The sequence below is a fragment of the Conger conger genome, chromosome 5 (assembly GCF_963514075.1).
Source record: "Conger conger chromosome 5, fConCon1.1, whole genome shotgun sequence".
NCBI classification, from domain to species: domain Eukaryota; kingdom Metazoa; phylum Chordata; class Actinopteri; order Anguilliformes; family Congridae; genus Conger; species Conger conger.
The window spans coordinates 61,261,568-61,283,030 of record NC_083764.1 but is presented as its reverse complement, the minus strand read 5'-3'; the positions used below and the strand labels follow the sequence as shown (position 1 = coordinate 61,283,030).

The 21,463-nt window shown below is 46.1% G+C and overlaps 2 protein-coding genes across 2 annotated transcripts; one reads left to right on the top strand and one right to left on the bottom strand.

The window, feature by feature from the left end:
• Positions 1-4,773: 4,773 nt before the first annotated feature.
• LOC133129836 (succinate receptor 1-like) lies at positions 4,774-9,945 on the top strand. The gene is made up of 2 exons (XM_061244184.1): positions 4,774-4,836; positions 8,615-9,945. The coding sequence occupies exons 1-2, from the start codon at positions 4,834-4,836 to the stop codon at positions 9,641-9,643; spliced, it is 1,032 nt and encodes a 343-aa protein (XP_061100168.1). The 5' UTR covers positions 4,774-4,833; the 3' UTR covers positions 9,644-9,945.
• A 5,978-nt stretch (positions 9,946-15,923) lies between these two features.
• Positions 15,924-19,471, bottom strand: LOC133129638 (arylacetamide deacetylase-like). The gene is made up of 5 exons (XM_061243863.1): positions 19,300-19,471; positions 18,310-18,538; positions 17,920-17,989; positions 17,419-17,590; positions 15,924-16,523 (listed from the first exon to the last, which is right to left on the bottom strand). Exons 1-5 carry the CDS (start codon positions 19,435-19,437, stop codon positions 15,924-15,926), a joined length of 1,209 nt encoding a protein of 402 aa, XP_061099847.1. The 5' UTR covers positions 19,438-19,471.
• Between the last annotated feature and the right edge of the window lie 1,992 nt (positions 19,472-21,463).

The window sequence follows — 21,463 nt, the reverse complement described above, 5'->3', positions numbered from 1 at the left end:
TGGCTCTTTCAACCTGCCATCTAATCATCCCCTGATTTAAACGGCTAAAAATATTTTCTCTCCCTCTCCACCTCAGCTAAGGTGTGGCGATCATCTGGTTTCAAAATGGCTGCCGTGCATCACCCAGGTCTCCACTAACTCTTCCTGCTATCTACAGGTGGCCAGGACCCATTGGCATTGACCTTGGACAACTCCCTACATCTTCATTTGCTTCTTCTGATGACAGAACAAGATTCAGGTAGCGCTAAGCAATGGAGTGGTGTATGCTGCCCTCTGCTGGCTGAATAAGGAGTTGCATAAAACTGACACATCAACAGGCCTCCATGTCTATCAGTCAGCTTGTGAATTGAATATAATTTAATTAAATGATGTTGCCAGTCACAGAGAAATTTAGCAGGTGTGTCATAACAAAACCTGCTGCCAATATTGCCTGATGGTGTTATAACCCTGAAAAAAACAAATGAACTGAAAAGTACCCATAGAGTAACCAACCCTGTTTCTGGAGGTCCACTCTCCTGTAGGTTTTCACTCCACACCTAGCAGAGCACATCTTAGTGGGCTGCATCACCTGAATTGGACACTTAGGGCCAGTTTGGAGATGGAGATTCTCCATACAAAACTCAAGTTTAGTCCATCATGAAACAAACACGCCTTGAAATGTCTATGGTGTTTGATCATGCCAATAGTCCTGATGAATTCAACAGGAATCACCTACCACAATAGAAATTGTGTTTTTAGCTTTAAAAAAACTAAAACTAATATGTGCTCAGGCTGTTCCTCCAAATATGTATGACTCTTTAGGAAAATCAAGGGATATCCCAGAAACTGGGCAAACGAATGTGTTGCCCTAAAATTCCAGACATGTTCTGAGAACCAAAAAGTGTTAGCTGGGCTCATATGTCTACAGTACACATTTATGTGTTAATATGCAGAATATTTAGCTGCAGAAATACTATATACACTCAGTGAGCACTTTATTAGGTATTTATTAGGATGATTTCTTTTTAGACTTTTTAGTTTTCTGCTGCTGTAGCCTATCCACTTACAGGTTTGATGCGTTGTGTGTTAAGAGATGCTGTTCCGCACGCCACTAATGTGTGGATGTTTGCGTTAGTGCCACCTTCTTATCAGCTTTGACGAGTCTGGCCCTTCTCCTCTGGCCTCTCTCATTAACCCGGAGAAACTGCTGCTCACTGTTTTTTTTTGTTTTTCTCACCATTTTCTACAAACTCTAGAGGCTGCTGTGCATGGAAATTTCAGGAGAATTGCAATTGCAGTTTCTGAGTTATTCAAACCAACCTGTCTGGCACCAACAATCATTCCACGGTCAAAGTCACTTAGATCACATTTCTTCCCAATTCTCACATTTGGTGTTAAAAATAGCTGAACCTCTTGACCATGTCCACATGCTTTTATGCTTTCACTAGCTGCCATACGATTGGCTGATGAAATATTTGCATGAACAAGTTTCAAATGAATTCTGGGAAATGGGGCCCCCCCTCCACCGCACTCCACACTTCAAAATAAAAAAAAGCATGCATGTGAAAGAAACAGAGCTGGCAGAGGAGTCTTTCTCTTTCAATTGTTGCCATGGAGATGTGAGTCATCAAATGAAATGGCAACGTGGAGCTAATGAAGAAAAAGACGTCCTGAAGTCGGTCACGGGCCCTGTCTCCAGCTGGGTGGCAAGTCCAGGTAAGGGTCTGTATCTGAGCCTGGAATGGCCCAGAAAAGCCGGTACAGAATCTGAACTATCAAGCCTAGAATTTGGGTCGACCCCCATCCCCTGACTCCCTAGGGAGGGTGAGACAGGAGACAGGCGAGGAGGGGTTCAGGGAGGGTGAGACAGGAGACAGGCGAGGAGGGGTTCAGGGAGGGTGAGACAGGAGACAGGCGAGGAGGGGTTCAGGGAGGGTGAGACAGGAGACAGGCGAGGAGGGGTTCAGGGAGGGTGAGACAGGAGACAGGCGAGGAGGGGTTCAGGGAGGGTGAGACAGGAGGCAGGCGAGGAGGGGTTCAGGGAGGGTGAGACAGGAGACAGGCGAGGAGGGGTTCAGGGAGGGTGAGACAGGAGACAGGCGAGGAGGGGTTCAGGGAGGGTGAGACAGGAGACAGGCGAGGAGGGGTTCAGGGAGGGTGAGACAGGAGACAGGCGAGGAGGGGTTCAGGGAGGGTGAGACAGGAGACAGGTGAGGAGGGGTTCAGGGAGGGTGAGACAGGAGACAGGTGAGGAGGGGTTCAGGGAGGGTGAGACAGGAGACAGGCGAGGAGGGGTTCAGGGAGGGTGAGACAGGAGACAGGTGAGGAGGGGTTCAGGGAGGGTGAGACAGGAGACAGGCGAGGAGGGGTTCAGGGAGGGTGAGACAGGAGACAGGCGAGGAGGGGTTCAGGGAGGGTGAGACAGGAGACAGGTGAGGAGGGGTTCAGGGAGGGTGAGACAGGAGACAGGCGAGGAGGGGTTCAGGGAGGGTGAGACAGGAGACAGGCGAGGAGGGGTTCAGGGAGGGTGAGACAGGAGACAGGTGAGGAGGGGTTCAGGGAGGGTGAGACAGGAGACAGGTGAGGGGCTAATTGGTTGTCCTTCAACCCCCTTCCCCCAGGCAGAGGAAGGGATCTGAGCAGGCAGGGATCAGGACTCTCATCGCACACTAGTGACCTCCAGTGGTTGACCAGGTGCCTGCGGCCTACCTGCTACACGGAGGGAATGGTGGGAAAAGAACCAGTGGAATAATGAGGCGCATGGCGATGACATCATCAAGCAGGGCCCTACGAATGTTTTTTTTTTTCTTCTTCGTTCGCTCTGCTTTGGTATAGGTGTAAATGCAGCCGACAAAAAAAACTAAATGGCCCCAATCACCACTTAACGGTACAATAGGTAATTTCGGGCTTCTGTCAAGAGAGGAATGGCAGCAGCAAACACCTTCAAACCGCAACACTTTTTATACCTCGCCCTTCTCCGTAAGCCCGCTGACATTGAAACGCCATTGGCTGTGGCGATTAGAACCAATTTTCAGCCAATGAGCTTGAATTATTGCACAGTTATACAATGTTTTGGTACAGAGTGTCGGGCCGTCAACTGTATATTTTGAAACCGGAATTTAAAGACTATAAACACAGGCAGAGGGTAAAAAAATAAAAAAATAAGAAATGTTTTTATTGCCCCTGGTCCTTATCTTTGTTGTACTGGTAGCAGTTGAAATTGTACTTCCCTCTAGGGTCTTTCAGCGCACTTATCCCAGGTTATGGGTATGCACTTTGTTGTACGTCGCTCTGGATAAGAGTGTCTGCCAAATGCCATTAATGTAATGTAATGTCAACATTTCAGTGAGGCTTTTTCAATGATAGAAAGGGATTTACAACGGTTACAATGTTTAAACACAAAAATCTGACCTATTATACCTTTAAGCCCCCCACCAAGACATCTTCCTTTTTCGTCTACATTTTTGTTTGCGATGGAGACTGCAGTTTGGCCAAGATCAAGGTATATTAATGAAAAAAAAATATTAAAAAAAGAGAAAAAATATATAATACTTGTTATTGTTTCACCAAAAGCTCAGGTAAAACATGACAACCAGTTTTGTAACAGTACAGTAAGCCATCGCCGAGTCTCCCAGGATGCATAGGGCCAGACATGCCACCAGCGATTCTGTGTATCACAGACATCGTTCTGCGGAAGTCTTTTTTTTAGAAAAAGTGTTGCAAGCACTGACAGAGAAATAGGTGCCAATTGCCAGAAGCATCCATGAAGAAACTACTGACGTCCGCTTTGCCTTCAAAGGGTATGAGGGGGGCCCCAGCATTTGGGCTGAATGCCTTTTAAATTCAAATAACTAACTGAAAAGTGCCCATAGAGTAACCAACCCTGTTCCTGGAGGTCTGCCATCCTGTAGGTTTTCACTCAGAACCTAGCAGAGCACATCTCGTTGGACCACATCACCTGAATTGGACACTTAGGGCCAGTTTGGAGATGAAGATTATCCATACAGAACTCAAGTTTAGTCCAGGCTTAAGAGTAATCTGTGTCCATGAAGACTGCCTTTAAGGCCAAGCTGAAACGGACATTAGAGCAGCACTTTTCCGTCCACCTTATGGAAAACAATTTGAATTTTGATTTCACGTCATCATGAACCAGTGGCCGTGTATGCCAATCAATTGTCTGTCAATTTTCTGTTCCCATGCAATCAATATCATTTTCACACAGGAGGGCGCTCCCAGCTTGACATGGTTTTGCTGGTTGACCAGTTGAGACCAGCTCCCAGCTTGACATGGTTTTGCTGGTTGACCAGTTGAGACCAGCTCCCAGCTTGACATGGTTTAGTTGGTTGACCAGTTGAGACCAGCTCCCAGCTTGACATGGTTTTGCTGGTTGACCAGTTGAGACCAGCTCCCAGCTTGACATGGTTTTGCTGGTTGACTACTTCAGACCAGCTCACAGCTTTGACATAGTTAAACCAGCTCAAGCTACGTTTTGAAACAGCCGGTTGTTGGGTGACAAGCTACCAGCACAAGCTGGTTGACCAACTCATACCCAGCTAGGCCAGCTTTATGACCAGCTTGGCCATGCTGGTTGACCTGCTCATACCCAGCTAGACCCAGTTGTATCAAGCCGCCATCTTTGCAGGTCTCAGTGACGTACCATAACCACTACGCTACGTGTGAGAGGCAGGGTTCTCTGGAGATTAGATGTCTGGCTAGTCACTTCCCCTCCGGTTTTTGACAGTTTTAAACAGAGCCGAAGAGATTATATTTCATTTGGCTGCATTCGCACAGTCACTGCTGCATGTAAACCACAGCACTGTTCAGAAGAGTCTACAGATCAACACAGCCAGCAACATGGTAAGACAGAACTACATTTTATGCTATTTCAAGACAGTGTCCTCAGAAAGAAACACTACATGGGTCATCCTTTATAATAAGGTTCATGAATTGGCATGAACTAATGTAGATGTTAACATGCATTCATGATGGGCAAATACATTAATTAAGCATGAAATGTAACTTTTCAAGAGTTAATGCATTTGATAACAACTAACATTTGTTACATGATATTTATTCATTAGCAAACCATGGGATTAACTTATAGTTAGTTAACCATTAACAAGTACATTAACTGACTTTTCCACTCAAATATGAATTGACAATAACTAATGTAGTTTTAGAATTAATGATTTACAAATGCGTAAACAGAGCTGTACAGGTGAACTGTAAGAAAGAATACGAAATATATGGCAATATACCATTGTGTTACATTCAGTATTTGTAGCATTACATTTGATATTAAAGCATCATATTGCCATTTTCATCTATTCCATACCCTACGTCCTCTACAGAATGTACTATAGAATTTGCAATAGGTGAAATTGGCAACACGATGCTTTAATGTTAAATGTAATATTACATATACTATAGAATATTTTATATTGGTACATATAATAGCACTCCTATTTGAGTAGCCATAACTTAATCACCTTTCCAATATGAAATAAATAAATAAATAAATAAATAAATAAATAAATAAATAAATAAATAAATATACAGTACTGTGCAAAAGTCTTAGGCACCTGTATAACATTCTGTACAGATAAGATTCTTTTAAAAATAATTCAATGAAAGGTCCTAAATAAATGTACTATACATTTTACATTTTAGTAATTTGGCAGAATAGTTAAAAACTGAATCAAATCAATAATTTTTGTGATCACCCTTCAGCGTTAAAACTTCTCGTAAAACACTTCTCTGTCCTGCAGTTCTATAAGATAATCAGCAGAGAGGTTGTTCCAAGCATGTTGCCACAGCAACTTGCCACAGTTCTTCAGCAGACTTTGGTTGGCTCCTTGCTTCTGATCTCAGACAGCCTTGATCAAGTTTTTATGTAAAAAGTAGTTAATTGCTTACAGTAATATGTTGCTTTTTTAAATTAAATACAAAAATGTCTCTGTGAAATTAAATCTTTTGGAAAATGTATATTTGGAAATCTCAAAAGTGTTATTTTATACTAACACACACAAAATAAATAAACATATAAATAATAAAGTCTAGGGTGCCTAAGACTTCTGCACGGTACTCTATGTGTATAATATTTGTGCTTTTATTATTATTGTCCTTTGGAACTTTTTTTGTGATTAATGCATTTATATTTACATGTATTTATGCATTGCACATATGGATTGATGATGAACATACAGTGGGCTCCAGAATTATTGGCACCCTTGTCTCCAAACACACACATCCACGCAGAAATGGTTAAAGCAACATCCATGTTCTGCAATAAATGCGAAACCAGCTCTTAAAGTACACAGTATAAATTTGAATTTAGGACTGAACAGAGCCATGCAAATGCTTTATACACACATACCCTGGAGAAACGAACCCAGTCTGAATAAGGCTTTTGTTAAATGGCGAGGGGGGGGGGGGGGGGGGGTTGATTGAAAATGCAGGTTTTCCCTTATCCATGCATCCGTTTTCTCAACCGCTTACTCCTGGTCAGGGGAGCAGGGCGCTATCCCAGCAGACATTGGGTGAAAGGCAGGTGCACCCTGGACCAACAGGCCAGCTTTTCTTTGGTTCATCCGCCGGCATCGAGGCACGTAATTGCCCCGCGTTTTCTTCGCTAGGTTCAGCATAAGGACAGAAGACTGATAGTAACCAACACAATGTGTTCTAGATTTTTCGCAAGACATATCATATCATCAGCAAGTTTCCCGACTACAACCTGCTCTTCAAAATCCCTACGACTATCAATGTTGAAACATTGAAAGGGCGATTATTTTAAAGGTGTTGCAAGCCCTCTCTAGGAATTTCACGCAGCATAAAACAACGTATACATTTAGTTATTGTAAGAAGACAGGGATTCGTCTTTAGTTCCATCTTTTAATATTATACAATGCGAATACTTTGAACTTTTAGTATCAGCTGACCATGAAAAATGAATGTCTAGTGTAACGAAAATTGAACCACATACATCTTATTTTCGGAAGGCTTTATTTTGGTCAAAATGAAAGTGAGGAAGTTAAAATGTCATTTACTCGTAATGAAGAAATGTGGAAAAAGAAAAAAAATGGCACCATTTCGCAGAAGAAAAACAGGAAATGATTTAAATCACCAAGAAGTGACACAACCCTACGACACAATCGCAAATAGGCACGGGGGCTGCGCAGAGCCTCAACTCATTGCAACATTATGACCAGTAGTCTACTTTTTTTTCTTTCTTTTTTTTAGGAAAACCAAAAGCTTAGGTCTTGACAAAGAATCACCAACAGTAGGCTCTAGGCCTATTTGTTGATGCAGAATGCCACTACCGTGGTATAAATCAAATGTGTCTTGCCTCGAACTTCACAAAAGTGATGGCAATAGATGGCCAATATCTTCTATCTATATCCGAGTTCCGGCTTCCCGAACAGGTCTGACTCATTACATTACATTATTGGCATTTGACAGACGCTCTTATCCAGAGCGACATACAGTTGAGAGACTAAGCAGGAGACAATCCTCCCCCGGAGCAATGCAGGGTTAAGGGCCTTGCTCAAGGGCCCAACGGCTGTGTGGATCTTATTGTGGCTACACTGGGATTCGAACCACCAACCTTGCGTGTCCCAGTCATGTACCTTAGCCACTCCGGGGGTATGTGTTTGCTAGTTTGCAAGCTACAGCAGAAGTGGCGTCGCAGCGACTGAAAAATAAAATTAAATAAAAACAGATGATGCCGGGTTAGCTTTGTGTCCGGCAGAACTGCTGCCGAGTCAAGCCTTCTCTGTTTCTTCCGTATCCAGCAAGCCAAAATGCGCATCAGGTATCCAGCAAGGCAGAAAGGTCAAATTAAACTGTCTAGCAAATTGTAACCATCTGGAAGTTAAATAAAAATGAAATGAAAAATGTCTGCCGCAACAACAATTTTGCGCCACTGCGTGAGATGATTGGGGGCAACATGGCTCAGGCAGTAAGAGCAGTCGTCTCATTGGCTCAGGCAGTAAGAGCAGCCGTCTCATTGGCTCAGGCAGTAAGAGCAGCCGTCTCATTGGCTCAGGCAGTAAGAGCAGTCGTCTCATTGGCTCAGGCAGTAAGAGCAGTCGTCTCATTGGCTCAGGCAGTAAGAGCAGTCGTCTGGCAGTTGGAGGGTTGCCGGTTCAATCCCCCGCCTGGGCTGTGTCGAAGTGTCCCTGAGCAAGACACCTAACCCCTAACCGCCTTGCATGGCAGCCAATCGCCGTCAGTGTGTGAGTGTGTGAGTGTGTGTATGAATGGGTGAATGAGAAGCATCAAGTGTACAGCGCTTTGGATAAAGGCACAATATAAATGCCAACCATTTAGCATGATGCAAGCATTTCTGAAATTGCATGGAACGAAGTGAAAAAAATTCACGGTTAAACTTTTTCGACAGTCGTCGTCGTCCCCATTTCATCACTATAATATTAGGGACAAATGGTCTCCACGGGTATTTCTTATTATTTAAATTCACAGGTATTTCTCTGGGTATTCAGGGGTGTTCAATCACTTCGTGCATGTATGAGAGGGCTTTCAGTATATTGTTCTTGATTCTAGGCTTTTGGTTGCCACGTAATTATTCTCACTCGCTCTCTCTGTATCTTTGTCTCTCTCCACAAACCCCCCCTCTCAGATGGATAACAGCACCGGCCCGGATAACAGCACATGCCTGGTTAACCTGCTGCAGTGGTATTACCTCCCCGTCATGTACAGTCTGGAATTCTGCCTGGGCGTCCCGGGAAACCTGCTGGTCATCCTGGGCTACGTATTCTGTCTGAAGGAGTGGAAGAGCTCCAACGTGTACCTGTTCAACCTGGCCGTCTCGGACCTGATCTTCCTGTTCACCCTGCCTCGCCTGGCCTTCACCTACGCCCGAGGGCAGCCCGAGACGAGGCCCACCCTCTGCATCCTCAACCGCTACATCCTCCACGTCAACCTGTACTCCAGCATCCTGTTCATGGTGTGGGTGAGCGTGGACCGCTACCTGCTGGTGCGTCACCCCTATCGGCAGCACCCCCTGCAGAAGCCCCGCGTGGCCAAGGCCATCGTCGCCCTCACCTGGGTCGTCGTCAACGCCCAGGTGGCCCCGCTGATCTATTTCGTCGTCAAGGACATGGACAGGGGCAACTGGAGCCGCTGCAGCGATTTCGGCAACGTGGCGGTCCTGGGGTGCAAGGACCTCCTGAGCTACAGCCTGGTGCTGACGGCGACGGGCTACGTCCTGCCCCTGCTGGCGCTGTGCGCGTTCTCGGCGCGGATCGCCGGCGTCCTGCGGGCCCAGGCGGAGGTGTTCCAGAACCGGGCCGACCCCTCGCCCTTCCGCCGGCCCCAGCGGGCGGTGCTGGCCACGGCGGCCATGTTCCTGGTGCTGTACACGCCGTACCACGTCATGAGGAACGTCTACATCGCGCGCCGGGTGGGCCCGGCTCTGCCGGGGGCGTCGCCCGCGACCTTCACGCACGACCCTTACAGCGCCAGCGCCTACGTCATCAGCCGGCCCATCGCCTTCGCCCACAGCGTGGTCAACCCCGTCTTTTACTTCTTCATGGGCGACCGCTTCAGGGAGCTGCTGATGGACAAGGCGAGGTCCCTGTTTCGGCGGGCGGTTCCCCAGCGGAGCCAGTCCCAAGGAGGCGAGTGTAGAACTGAGGAAGTGCACTGAAGAACAGAGAGGACTCTCCCCTACATTATATTATTTTCCAGTAGTGACACAACATCCCTAATCGTAATGCTATTTTGGGTTGCTTTGCATGTGTACCGTATTTTTTGTATTATGCGAATTCTTTTTCCATTCTTCTTTTTTTTTTACTTCTAACGGTCAAAGAAGGAATTGTAGCAACAAACATGCTCAAACCACAACACTGTTTATCCCACCCCCTTCTCTGTGAACGCGCTGACATCGAAAGTAAAAGTGCTGATTTCCAGGTCTTTGACCCCAGTGAAAGCGCTTCTACAGTATTATTTCAAAGCAGTGTATTTGAAAGCCTGTTTACCAAACTCTGTCCAGATTTGTGGAATCGGCACAGTTAATGAAATACAATCCGGTGAACATAAACAGTAGTTATTGTTAATATAGCTTTACAAATGAACACGTACCAATGAGTTAAGCTCTGGCTAGCTAGGCTAGGCCAAGTCAAACAATGTTCTTACAGAAAATGAACTGTGATGAGTGATGGCTTTAGACTTTTAGTGCTCCGTGATAAACTGTATCAAGTAACTGCAGATATTTTGGTATCTGATAAAAAGAACCCAATAATTAGCTGTTGCTTCCTGTTTGATTTGGTTTAGTAGGTTTGTACCGCTGTGGTTCTGTATAATTTCTCTGTTCTGTTGATGACACATAAATCTAGATAAGTACATCTACATCACAGTGGAGGAGTTAGGTCTAGTTGTTTCAGAGGAGCAAAATTTATTTGTACATCATATTAGACTCGGTGCTCAGATAATATCATTGTTTAGTATTACTGCGTAAGTCAGTTCTCTCTCATGTTCCGGCACAATTAAATAAAAAAAAACTGTTTCAACTTTAGCTGTCATATGTCACAATGTTTTTGTATTGGTATCCTCCTCTACTCGTTACGTTACGTTACGTTACGTTACGTGGCATTTAGCAGACACTCTTATCCAGAGCGACGTACAACAAAGTGCAAATCAAACACAAGAACAAGTGCAAAGAGGACCTGAGAGGACAGTACAGTTCCGAGTCCTAGTGTAAACATACAGAAATTCAGAACCCTTGAAGAGTACAATCAACTTTCAAACTAGCATACCACAGTTGGCAGCTAGAATACAACAATACAACAGCCAATAAAAACAACAATATCTATACAAGTAACAATATCTATACATAAGTGCCATTACAGTCTAAGGCTAATCACGGTGATTGTGAGTTGGAGAAGGAAAGGTGTAGCCTGAATAGATGGGTCTTCAGTCTGCGCTTGAAGGTCAGAGACTCTGCCGTTCTGACATCCACTGGGAGGTCATTCAGCAGGACAGACAGCAGTCGTGAGCATGAAGTGCAGGTGTGGCGAGGGGGAGGGGCCAGACGGCACAAAGTGGCAGAACGGAGGGGTCTTGTTGGTGTATAGGTCTTGATAAGGGATTGAATATATACAGGGGCTGATCCTTTAACTGCCTGGTATGCGAGCACCAAAGTTTTAAATTTGATGTGAGCCATAACAGGCAGCCAGCGGAGCCAGGGGGATGACATGTGAATGTCTGGGAACATTGAATACCAGACGGGCTACAGCATTCTGGATGTTGTAGGGGTCTGATGGCAGATGCTGGAAGGCCATCCAGCAGATAATTCCGCCAGGAGAGACTGGTAGGAAGACAGGTCCGATGGGTCTTTTGATTTCCTCCACTTCCTCTCAGCTGCACGTAGGCTGGGCCTGGAGGAACGTAGAAGGTCAGAAACCCATGGGCTGGGAGGGGAGGATCGAGCAGGCCAGGAGACAAGAGGACAGAGAGAGTCAAGGGCTGAGGAGAGAGAGGAAAGCAGCACGGAAGATGTGGAATCAGTGGGTAGTTTGGAGAAGGATTCAAGAGGAGGGAGGGAAGCGGTGACTCTGGGGGCAAGGGAGGAGGGTGATAGAGAGCGGAGGTTACATCAGACAGAAACAGTGGGGGTGAGAGAAGGGGAGGGAGGCAGAGGAGCTAGGGGGATGGAGAAGGAAATGAAGTGGTGATCGGACTTGTGTAAAGGGGTAACAGTGGGGTTAGAAGAGGAGCAGTTCCTCAGAAAGGTCAGGTCGAGAAGGTTTCCAGCCTTGTGAGTTGGGGGAGAGTGCTGCAGAGAGAGGTCAAAGGAGTGAAGTAGTGGTAAGAAGGCAGCAGACTGGGAGGCTTCCAGGTGGATGTTGAAATCTCCCAGGAGGATAAGTGGGGTGCCATCCTCAGGGAATGAGCTGAGTAGAGTGTCAAGCTCATCAAGGAAACTTCCCAGGGCACCTGGTGGACGATAAACAACGACAATATAAAGTTTAACAGGGTGAGTAATTGAGACAGCGTGGCATTCAAAGGTGGATAGGGATAGGTCAGTGAGGGAAAACGCAGAGAATTTCCACGAAGGGGAGATCAGCAAGCCAGTGCCACCTCCACGGCCAGAGGGCCGGGGGGTGTGTGAGAAGGAGAAGGAGGATGAGAGGGCAGCGGGGGTGGCGGTGTTCTCTGGTGTAATCCAGGTCTCGGTGAGGGCAAGGAACTATAGGGACAGGAGGGAGGCATAACCAGTAATGAAGTCAGCCTTCCGTGTGGCAGACTGGCAGTTCCATAGCCCCCCTGCAACTGTGAAGTTGTCACAGGGGGTCAGTGAGGGGTAGCAGAGGTTGGTGGGGTTCCGTCGCCGTGGAGGGCCACGTCGCTGGAAGCGCGTTCTGAAGGGGAGACACAGAACACAGAAAAAACACAGAAACAATACATAAGTTCCCTGGAGGTCTTCCAAGTACACACGGCTAGTGGAAAAAATGCACTTCTGTTGTCTGTGGGTAGCACTGCCGCCTCACAGCAAGGAGGTCCTGGGTTCGAATCCCCGTTGAGTTTGTCTTGTTCATCTTCCAATGTTGAGTTTGTGTAGTTCATCTTTGAATGTTGAGTTTGTCATGATGACCTCTGTCTGTAGAAATGGTGGGTTTTTAAGAGGGAGTTTCTCAGAACGGACCGCTGAAGTGAAACCATAGCGCCATTTGTGATGTGTCATAGATGTGGTTGCTTGCCTGTGGAATTTGTAATTTTCTATTGAAAGGGGAAGATAGTTTATTATAAACAGACTACAATAACAATAAGTTCCCATGACATCCTGTTTCCACTGATCAACCTTGAAATGTTTCTACATCTTAATTGGTAAATTCAGTTGATTGGACATGATTTGGAAAGGCACACACCTGTCTATATAAGGTCCCACAGTTGACAGTGCATGTCGGAGCACAAACCAAGCTTGAAGTCAAAGGAATTGTCTGTAGACCTCCAAGACAGGATTGTCTCGAGGCACAAATCTGGGGAAGGGTACCGAAACATTTCTGCTGCTTTGAAGGTCCCAATGAGCACAGTGGCCTCCATCATCCATAAATGGAAGAAGTTTGGAACCACCAGGACTCTTCCTAGAGCTGGCCGCCCGTCTAAACTGAACAATCGGGGGAGAAGGGCCTTAGTCAGGGAGGTGACCAAGAACCCGATGGTCACTCTGTCAGAGCTCCAGCGTTCCTCTGTGGAGAGAGGAGAACCTTCCAGAAGGACAACCATCTCTGCAGCAATCCACCAATCAGGCCTGTATGGTAGAGTGGCCAGACGGAAGCCACTCCTTAGTAAAAGGCACATGGCAGCCCGCCTGGAGTTTGCCAAAAGGCACCTGAAGGACTTTCAGACCATGAGAAACAAAATTCTCTGGTCTGATGAGACAAAGATTGAACTCTTTGGCGTGAATGCCAGGCGTCATGTTTGGAGGAAACCAGGCACCGCTCATCACCTGGCCAATACCATCCCTACAGTGAAGCATGGTGGTGGCAGCATCATGCTGTGGGGATGTTTTTCAGCAGCAGGAACTGGGAGACAGAAGTCAGAATTGAGGGAAAGATGAATGCAGCAATGTACAGAGACATCCTGGATGAAAACCTGCTCCAGAGCACTCTTGACCTCAGACTGGGGCGACGGTTCATCTTTCAGCAGGACAACGACCCTAAGCACACAGCCAAGATATCAAAGGAGTGGCTTCAGGACAACTCTGTGAATGTCCTTGAGTGGCCCAACCAGAGCCCAGACTTGAATCCGATTGAACATCTCTGGAGAGATCTGAAAATTGCTGTGCACCGACGCTCCCCATCCAACCTGATGGAGCTTGAGAGGTGCTGCAAAGAGGAATGGGCGAAACTGCCCAAAGATAGGTGTGCCAAGCTTGTGGCATCATATTCAAAAAGACTTGAGGCTGTAATTGCTGCCAAAGGTGTATCAACAAAGCAAAGGCTTTGGCTGTGAATACTTATGTACATGTGATTTCTTAGTTTTTTATTTTTAATACATTTGCAAAAATGTCAAAAAAAAACTTCTTTCATGTTGTCATCATGGGGTGTTGTGTGTAGAATTTTGAGGGAAAAATAAATTTATTCCATTTTGGAATAAGACTGTAACATAACAAAATGTGGGAAAAGTGAAGCGCTGTGAATACTTTCCGGATGCACTGTACCCTCAGGCTAGTCCTAGCATGCAGCCTTTGGCTATTTCAGAGAGATAAGGATGCAAACGCCACAGGGAATTTAATGCTGCAGTATTATAGTTCTCAAATAATTTCTGTGTGTTTTAAATCTGTAGCTGTTGGTTCACTTATGGCTATTATCGTTTCTTAAGGTTCATGGAGGACTCCCATGTTTATTCGTTTACACACGAATTCAAACTGCCAGCAAACTGAATGTAGCTTTCCACTATACCTTATATATAAAAATAAATAAAGCAATACATCATTGGACAAATATTGCATGCAACATTACTTAGTACACAAGTTGAAAAATATGGGCTATCATTACCTGTAACCCATGTTCATAATTTTATTAAATCCAACCATTTATTTTTTCTAACTTACTTAGCCTAATAGTGCTATTCAAAGTATTGTGTTCGATATATCTGACGTTGGCCAGAGCTACCTTACCCGCATTTTCCAGTACCGTGTAGTTCAACTATTTATAAAATGAAGTAGTATTGTTGGCATAAAAGAAAAGTCCTTAGAACAGTAGCCGATCATATCGATCGGATATTCAAAGCGAAAATTCCCTGCTTTAAAAGGCCCACATTAATCATGTCACCACAAAGATTACTGTTACGGTTACATAAATATATATGTCAAATTGTATAGAAACCATTCACATGATTAGACCAGTGGTATCCGTACGAAATCTAATTTTGATATTTACACCTTTTCCGTCGGATTCCCTGCCTGAAATAGACCAGATGTATCGTGTCGCCACCACGACTCGGTGTTATCATGTTACTGCATATCACACAAATATCAAGAGTAGACATTAACGTGAACACGAATTTCAGTGCACAACTCACTCAAACTCAGCCCAAAGTTCTCAATAGTAGCAGACTGGGCACACTATATGCCAATCACGTCCGTCAGGCAGAAGCCACAGGGAAGAGTGATGAAAAACACGAAGAATTATCATTTTAGCCGATGCGTTTAAAAACAATGACACCGATATACCAGCATGCCTGGACCTAGCCCACTCGGCTTTAACTACAGTGTGAGCACGAGGTCAATGTAAATGTAAATGCATAATTTAGTAATTAGGCTATCGTCTGACTTACAATGTTCATATTTAAATGAAACTATTTTAAAATAAAGTTGGAAAATGCAAGTACAGTATGTGTGTGTATATATATATTTGGAAGATCTATATTTTACTGTTTTCCTAATAAAGTCTGACAGCTGGAAATAGTTTAATTACACATACTCACAGGACTAGTGTACGATCTAACACTGACCCCTACTGGTAAATTATTAAATCGCCATTTCCGGGCTGGAGGGGAGACTCCAGCGCTTTTAAAAGATAAAATAAATGCCACGATAGTTAACGTTTTCATTCAGTGAGAAACGGTCTTTACCCTGACATTCATCTGCTAAACGTAAGGGCAAAGAACAAACATTAATTAAAACTCAAACTGTGTTTATTGGCAATACAAATAAAAATAAACATTATCAACGAGGAACACACAGAATACCACTACAAATTAAAGAAACTGTACACGGCTGAACTGGCGCAGAGTATTAACTTATAAAACAACACGACAACAGTTGAAGTAGTCTATATAATACATCCATAAAAAATAAAAAAAAACGAGAAAATAAGAGAACACGCGGTTCACGATAACACGAAAAATACACAGCAGCAATGAAGTCCAAACAGGCTGTCGGAGGCCCAGCGGTCGCCCTGGGAGACAGGGCGCGGGCGGCGCTACAGGTTCTCTCTCAGCCAGCCGACGTAGTCCTCGGTCATGCGGTGCGCGATGCGGAAGTCGGCGGGCCAGGCGGTGAACATGAGGGCGCCGTGGAAGCCGGCCGCGTAGTGGCTGTGCGTGACGTTGACGCCCGCGCGGCGGAGGCGCGTGGCGTACATCACGCCGTCGTCGCGCAGCACGTCGTACTCGCACGTGAGGATGTAGGCTTTGGGCAGCCGCCGCAGGGCGCCGTCCGGCGCCAGCAGGGGCGACGCCCGTGGGTCCGCGATGGCGCCGAAGGGCGGGGCGGGGCCGGCGTCGGGCGCGCTGTAGCGGTACGGCCCGCGGAAGCTCTCCGGCAGGTGCGAGCTCCAGTTGACGAACTTGAGCAGCGGCGCGGACGCGGCGGAGTTGTGCGCGTTGGCCAGCATGGCGCGGAACAGCGACTTGTCGCTGGTGAAGTACTCGCTCCAGAAGCGCACCATCAGTGTGCGCGGCAGGATGGGCATGTCCTGGTTCTGCCGGTAGGACGGGGTGTCGAGGTCCAGGGCCTGCAGCACCGGGTAGAGCAGGGCCTGGGCCTTCAGCGCCACCTGCTGGCCCGGCTCCTGCTGCAGCTACGGCGACGAGAACAAAATGGTAAATGGTCGGCATTTATATAGCGCCTTTATCCCAAGCGCTGTACAATTGGTGCTTCTCATTCACCCATTCATACACACACTCTGACACACACCGACGGCGATTGGCTGCCATGCAAGGCGCCGACCAGCTCGTCAGGAGCGTTTTGGAGGTTAGGTGTCTGGCTCAGGGACACTTCGACACAGCCCGGCGTCTGTGTGTGTGATTTATGGCTGGACAACTTCACAGGGACTAGCACAAAGACATTCTGTCCTGTCGTGTGTCACAGTAAGCTCAGCTCTGGGGGTAAGCGCAGTTGTCTGGCAGTCGGAGGGTTTGCCGGTTTGATTCCCACCCTGGGTGTGTCAAAAGTGTCCCTGAGCAAGACACCTAACCCCTAAAATGCTCCTGACAAGCTGGTTGGTGCCTTGCATGGCAGCCAATCGCCCTTGGTGTGTGTGTGTGTGTGTGTGTGTGTGTGTGTGTGTGTGTGTGTGTGTGTGTGTGTGTATATATGTGAATGAGAAGCATCAATTGTACAGCGCTGTATGCCAAAAGTTTAAGTTTTAAGTTCAACCCAATCCAGTCTGCACTTCTGCAAGTTACTCAGGATAAGAGCTCTAAAGATGAGGCAAAGTAGTGGAAGTGGAGGCCAAAACAAGCACGACAAAGACTGTGATGATGAGGAAGAGGTGAGGTGAAGATGAAGATTGTGATGATGAGGAAGCGGTGAGGTGAAGATGAAGATTGTGATGATGAGGAAGAGGTGAGGTGAAGATGAAGATTGTGATGATGAGGAAGAGGTGAGGTGGAGATGAAGATTGTGATGATGAGGAAGAGGTGAGGTGGAGATTGCGATGACGAAGATGAGGGTGGCGATGAAGATGGCGGTACCTTCTGAGCCACAGCGGCTGCCAGGTTGCCGCCGGCGCTGTCCCCCGACACGGCGATCCGGGTCGGGTCCACGGAGTACCGGGCCAGCACCGCCTCCTGGAGGAAGAACCGCACCCCCCGGTACACGTCCTCGAACGGGGCGGGGAAGGGGTGCGCTGGGGCCAGCCGGTACCTGCAGGCCGGGACAGGGCATTCCCGGGTCAAAGACACACTTGTTTTGAACTCGAATACTTTTCTGTGCTAGGTTGATCTTGCCTGGCGCAATTGAGCCAACCGAGAGGACCAGAAGGCGGGGGTTTCGCACTTTTTGAGAGTGTTTCGTAGGTTCCAGATGAGCTCGGTAAAGCGTAGAAAGGTTTTTGAATCCAAAATGTAACAATTACGTAACGATCTTAGTTTTGAGATCAGTGGGGCCAGGTTGCTTGCAATTACAACAGAAGGAGAAGGGGGAGATTGTTAACACTGTCGATAATAAGTACATAAATCATGTGATGTGCTTACTCCACAGAAATGACGACTGCGTTGAGCTCGACAACCATCTTCCTGGCAAGAAGATCATAAGGTTCCATTCCTGGAGGAAAGGAGGGAAGGAAGAAAGAACAGTTAGACTACTGTTTTATTACTTTCCTTAAGAGTGTGACTTCAAGGGCTTGAGTTTTAATTTAAAAGCTGCATGATGTCTTCCTGTGCTGAATGCCATCTCTCTCCATGTCCGTGCGTGTGTGTGTGTGTGTGTGTGTGTGTATGTGTATGTGTATGGAATGTATGTGCATGTGGGTGTGTGTGTGTGTGTGCACACGTGCACATCTGTCTGTCTGTGTGTGTGTGTGTGTGTGTGTGTGTGTGTGTGTGTGTGCACGTGCGCACGTCTGCATGTCTAAAACCACTCACTGGAGCTGCCCAGGCACCACCCTCCTCCGTGCAGGTAGACGACAGCCCTGCGCAGCTCCCTGGCGCCGCCCTGCTGGCCAGGCTGGTAGACCACCATGTCCACCCCGTCGAACACCTCCTCCGTCACCCACACCCGCCTGTCCGTCACCGGGACCACCCTCTCCAGCACCGTGATGAACATCATCACCCCCATGTAGTCCTTCAGGCCCAGGAGCTCACTGAGGTCAGCCTGGAAGCGCATAGCCACGGGGACGGGGGGGACAGAGTCAGAGGCAGAGAGACAGAGTCAGAGGGAGAGAGACAGAGTCTGAGGCAGAGAGACAGAGTCAGAGGGAGACTGATGCTGCCGAGCCAGTTCAGTTAGTTATTATTATATTCATATACCTATGCACTTGTCCCAGTCGCTTTGGATTAAAAGCGTCTGCCAAATGTCTAAAATGTAAAATACGTATTGTTATTATCGCAAGTAATTCTGTGCGTGCGTGAGTGTGAGTGTGTGTGTGTGTTACCTTTTGCTAATACCTAATTTCTGTGATTTGTTGATATATTATTATGGATGATATTTCCTCCTTTCTCATCATTCTTCCGTTTTGTCATCGTTACTATCACAGTGCATGCAACATATTCATAAAAAATCCTATTTTGATGACAAAGCCGATGGAGACATACACTTTTCACTTCCGAAATTCGACGTTTCTATAAATACCACACGCGCAATTTTTATGTGGGAAACACCCAAGTACTTGTCACTTAATCAGTGAACTTTCATTCAAATGTGAAATGACTGTCAGAGAAAGTCGCGAAATTTAACAGAAATAAGCGGGCGAACCTGCGACATTTTCTCACGCGCTTATCGTGATCAATCATGAGCGTGAATTGGTGCCAAAAATATATATAAAGCAATAGTTAACTGATTGAACCAAACCAAAAAACGACTTTTGATTTGATAAACAAGTTAAATGTGAGTCTGAAATGCAGCTGTAAACTTACCATGTGGCTGAGACTTCTGAAGAAGCTGTCCGTTATCATTAGTTTCCATTTTTCTTCAATATCCCCAGGAATTGGTAAATAAACGTAGTAGGCACTAATCGCCACAAGCAGAAGCGCAATTGTACCATTTGATCTCATTTTGCGGTGTGTCCGAGCAGTGTACGACGCAGAGGAAATCTATCGGCTATGTTTATGAACGGACACTCAGAACGGCGTGTGCTAGAGACTGCGGACGGAATGTAATCTGGTGTTAATATTGGAAAAGAGCCAGAAGTATGGATACACGTGTTTGATCCCAAGTGTGATGTTGTTGTACCGCCTCCCGGCGTTCGCGCTCTAGCCTACCCTCTTCCTCCGCGTTACTTAACGTGATAAAATGACTAATTAAATCTATCTCACGTGGTGATAACCGTTCCCAATAATTTGTATTTGTAATTCCGCAACTATAGTCCACCAACCATGTTGTACAGTGGAAGGGTAGTTTCGTGGAGTGTAATGTAATGTAATGCATGTGCCATTGATGCATAGCCTAAATTAGGTTGAATGCACTGTAACCGGCCGAAAATAAATAGCTTACATTATAATGGTATGGAGCACATATTATTTAATCTGCAGCATCTCCCAAAATAATCTGTATTTTTGTTGTAATTCTTTCATAAATAAAACGTCAATACAAGAGAAAGAATATGTGCAAAACTGTCTGAACAGCTGCTGCACGTGCAGTACACGTGCCACTGACCCCTGAAACTGTACTTTCGGGATGCATGTGCCTTTCAATCGATTTTCCAGATTTTTTTTTTTTTTTTTTTTTATGTTTAGAGTTCGTTACATATGCAGCTAACTTAAAAACCGATCGGAAGTGCAGGTGAACGCAGTAGGAATAACGCATCTTGGGGTACACGTGATATGATGTTCCTGGAAGCAGGGAAGGGTCACGGAGGCTCGTGGCGTTTCGTTGAGAAGCGCGTGCCGAGTATGTGCAATGCCAGAACATATTCACATATGCATCGGCGGAGGAGGAGGGGTCTGCGAAGCACGCATCTTGCTCTCTCTCTCTCCCTCTCCCTCTCTCTCCCCCTCTCTCTTCCTCTCTCACTCTCGCTCTCCCTCCTTCCCTCATTCTCAGGCCTCAAGTTCGCACAGTGGGAAATAAATCGTCCCGGGAACTTGCCTACCCCTTTGCGAAATGTTAAACGTGTTTCCTCACGTGCGGTTTGGAGTCAGAATGTAACAAAGATACAGAGTATCTGTGTTGTTCCTGCATATTTCGTCGATGTTAGCCTACATGGCCTCTTGTAGCATGTTGAAGGGTTCTCTCTTTTTTCTAATTACTCATAGTTTGATAATTTTTTTTATGCAATTGCACAAAACCTTAATGCATGGACGTTTATATTAGACGATGAGCTCCAGGCTACAATCCTACTGTCTTGATTTTTCAAACACATTTTCCATCCCTACCTTACCGATGTGAATGATTCCATTAATTCCATCAACTGTAAAAGAAAATCTTTTGTTAATTTTTAAAGTTTTTTTTTTTTTAAGTGGGGGTATCTTATCACTGGGACATCAAAATGATTCCATCAAATTCATAACTCAAGTGGCCACCCCATTTCTGATTCGCATCAGCGCTATTGGAACAAGGGTGGCTATACTGCCACCTCCTGGAGATTATGAGAATCGTCCTCTCCAGCAATGACCGCCTGCATCATGCCTGGAGTAGAGCCCTTCTCCCCCTGGGGCGGGTAACAGGTGTGGTGGGGGGTGGGCAGTATAACGATTGCGCATGGTCGGGGTGATTGAGGGAACAACACGTAGCTTTTTATTCGGTTTCTCCCTCTCTTTGGTGGATGCCGGATGATGCCCTCGGCATAGTACAACGGTACTGAACTCTTGATGAATTGAAAAGCCACATACCATAGTATCGTTTTAATTGCATGTATATCGTTTTGATATGCTTTGTCTTTGTATAAAGTGCGCAATGTTACAAACAAACAAATATACACTCAGTGACCACATTATTAGGTAGACCTGAACACCAGCTTGTTAATGCAAATATTTGATCAGTCAATCATGTGGCACCGATGCATACAAGCATGCATACATGGTCAAGATGTGATCTAAGTGACTTTGACTGTGGAATGATTGTTGGTGCCAGACAGGGTGG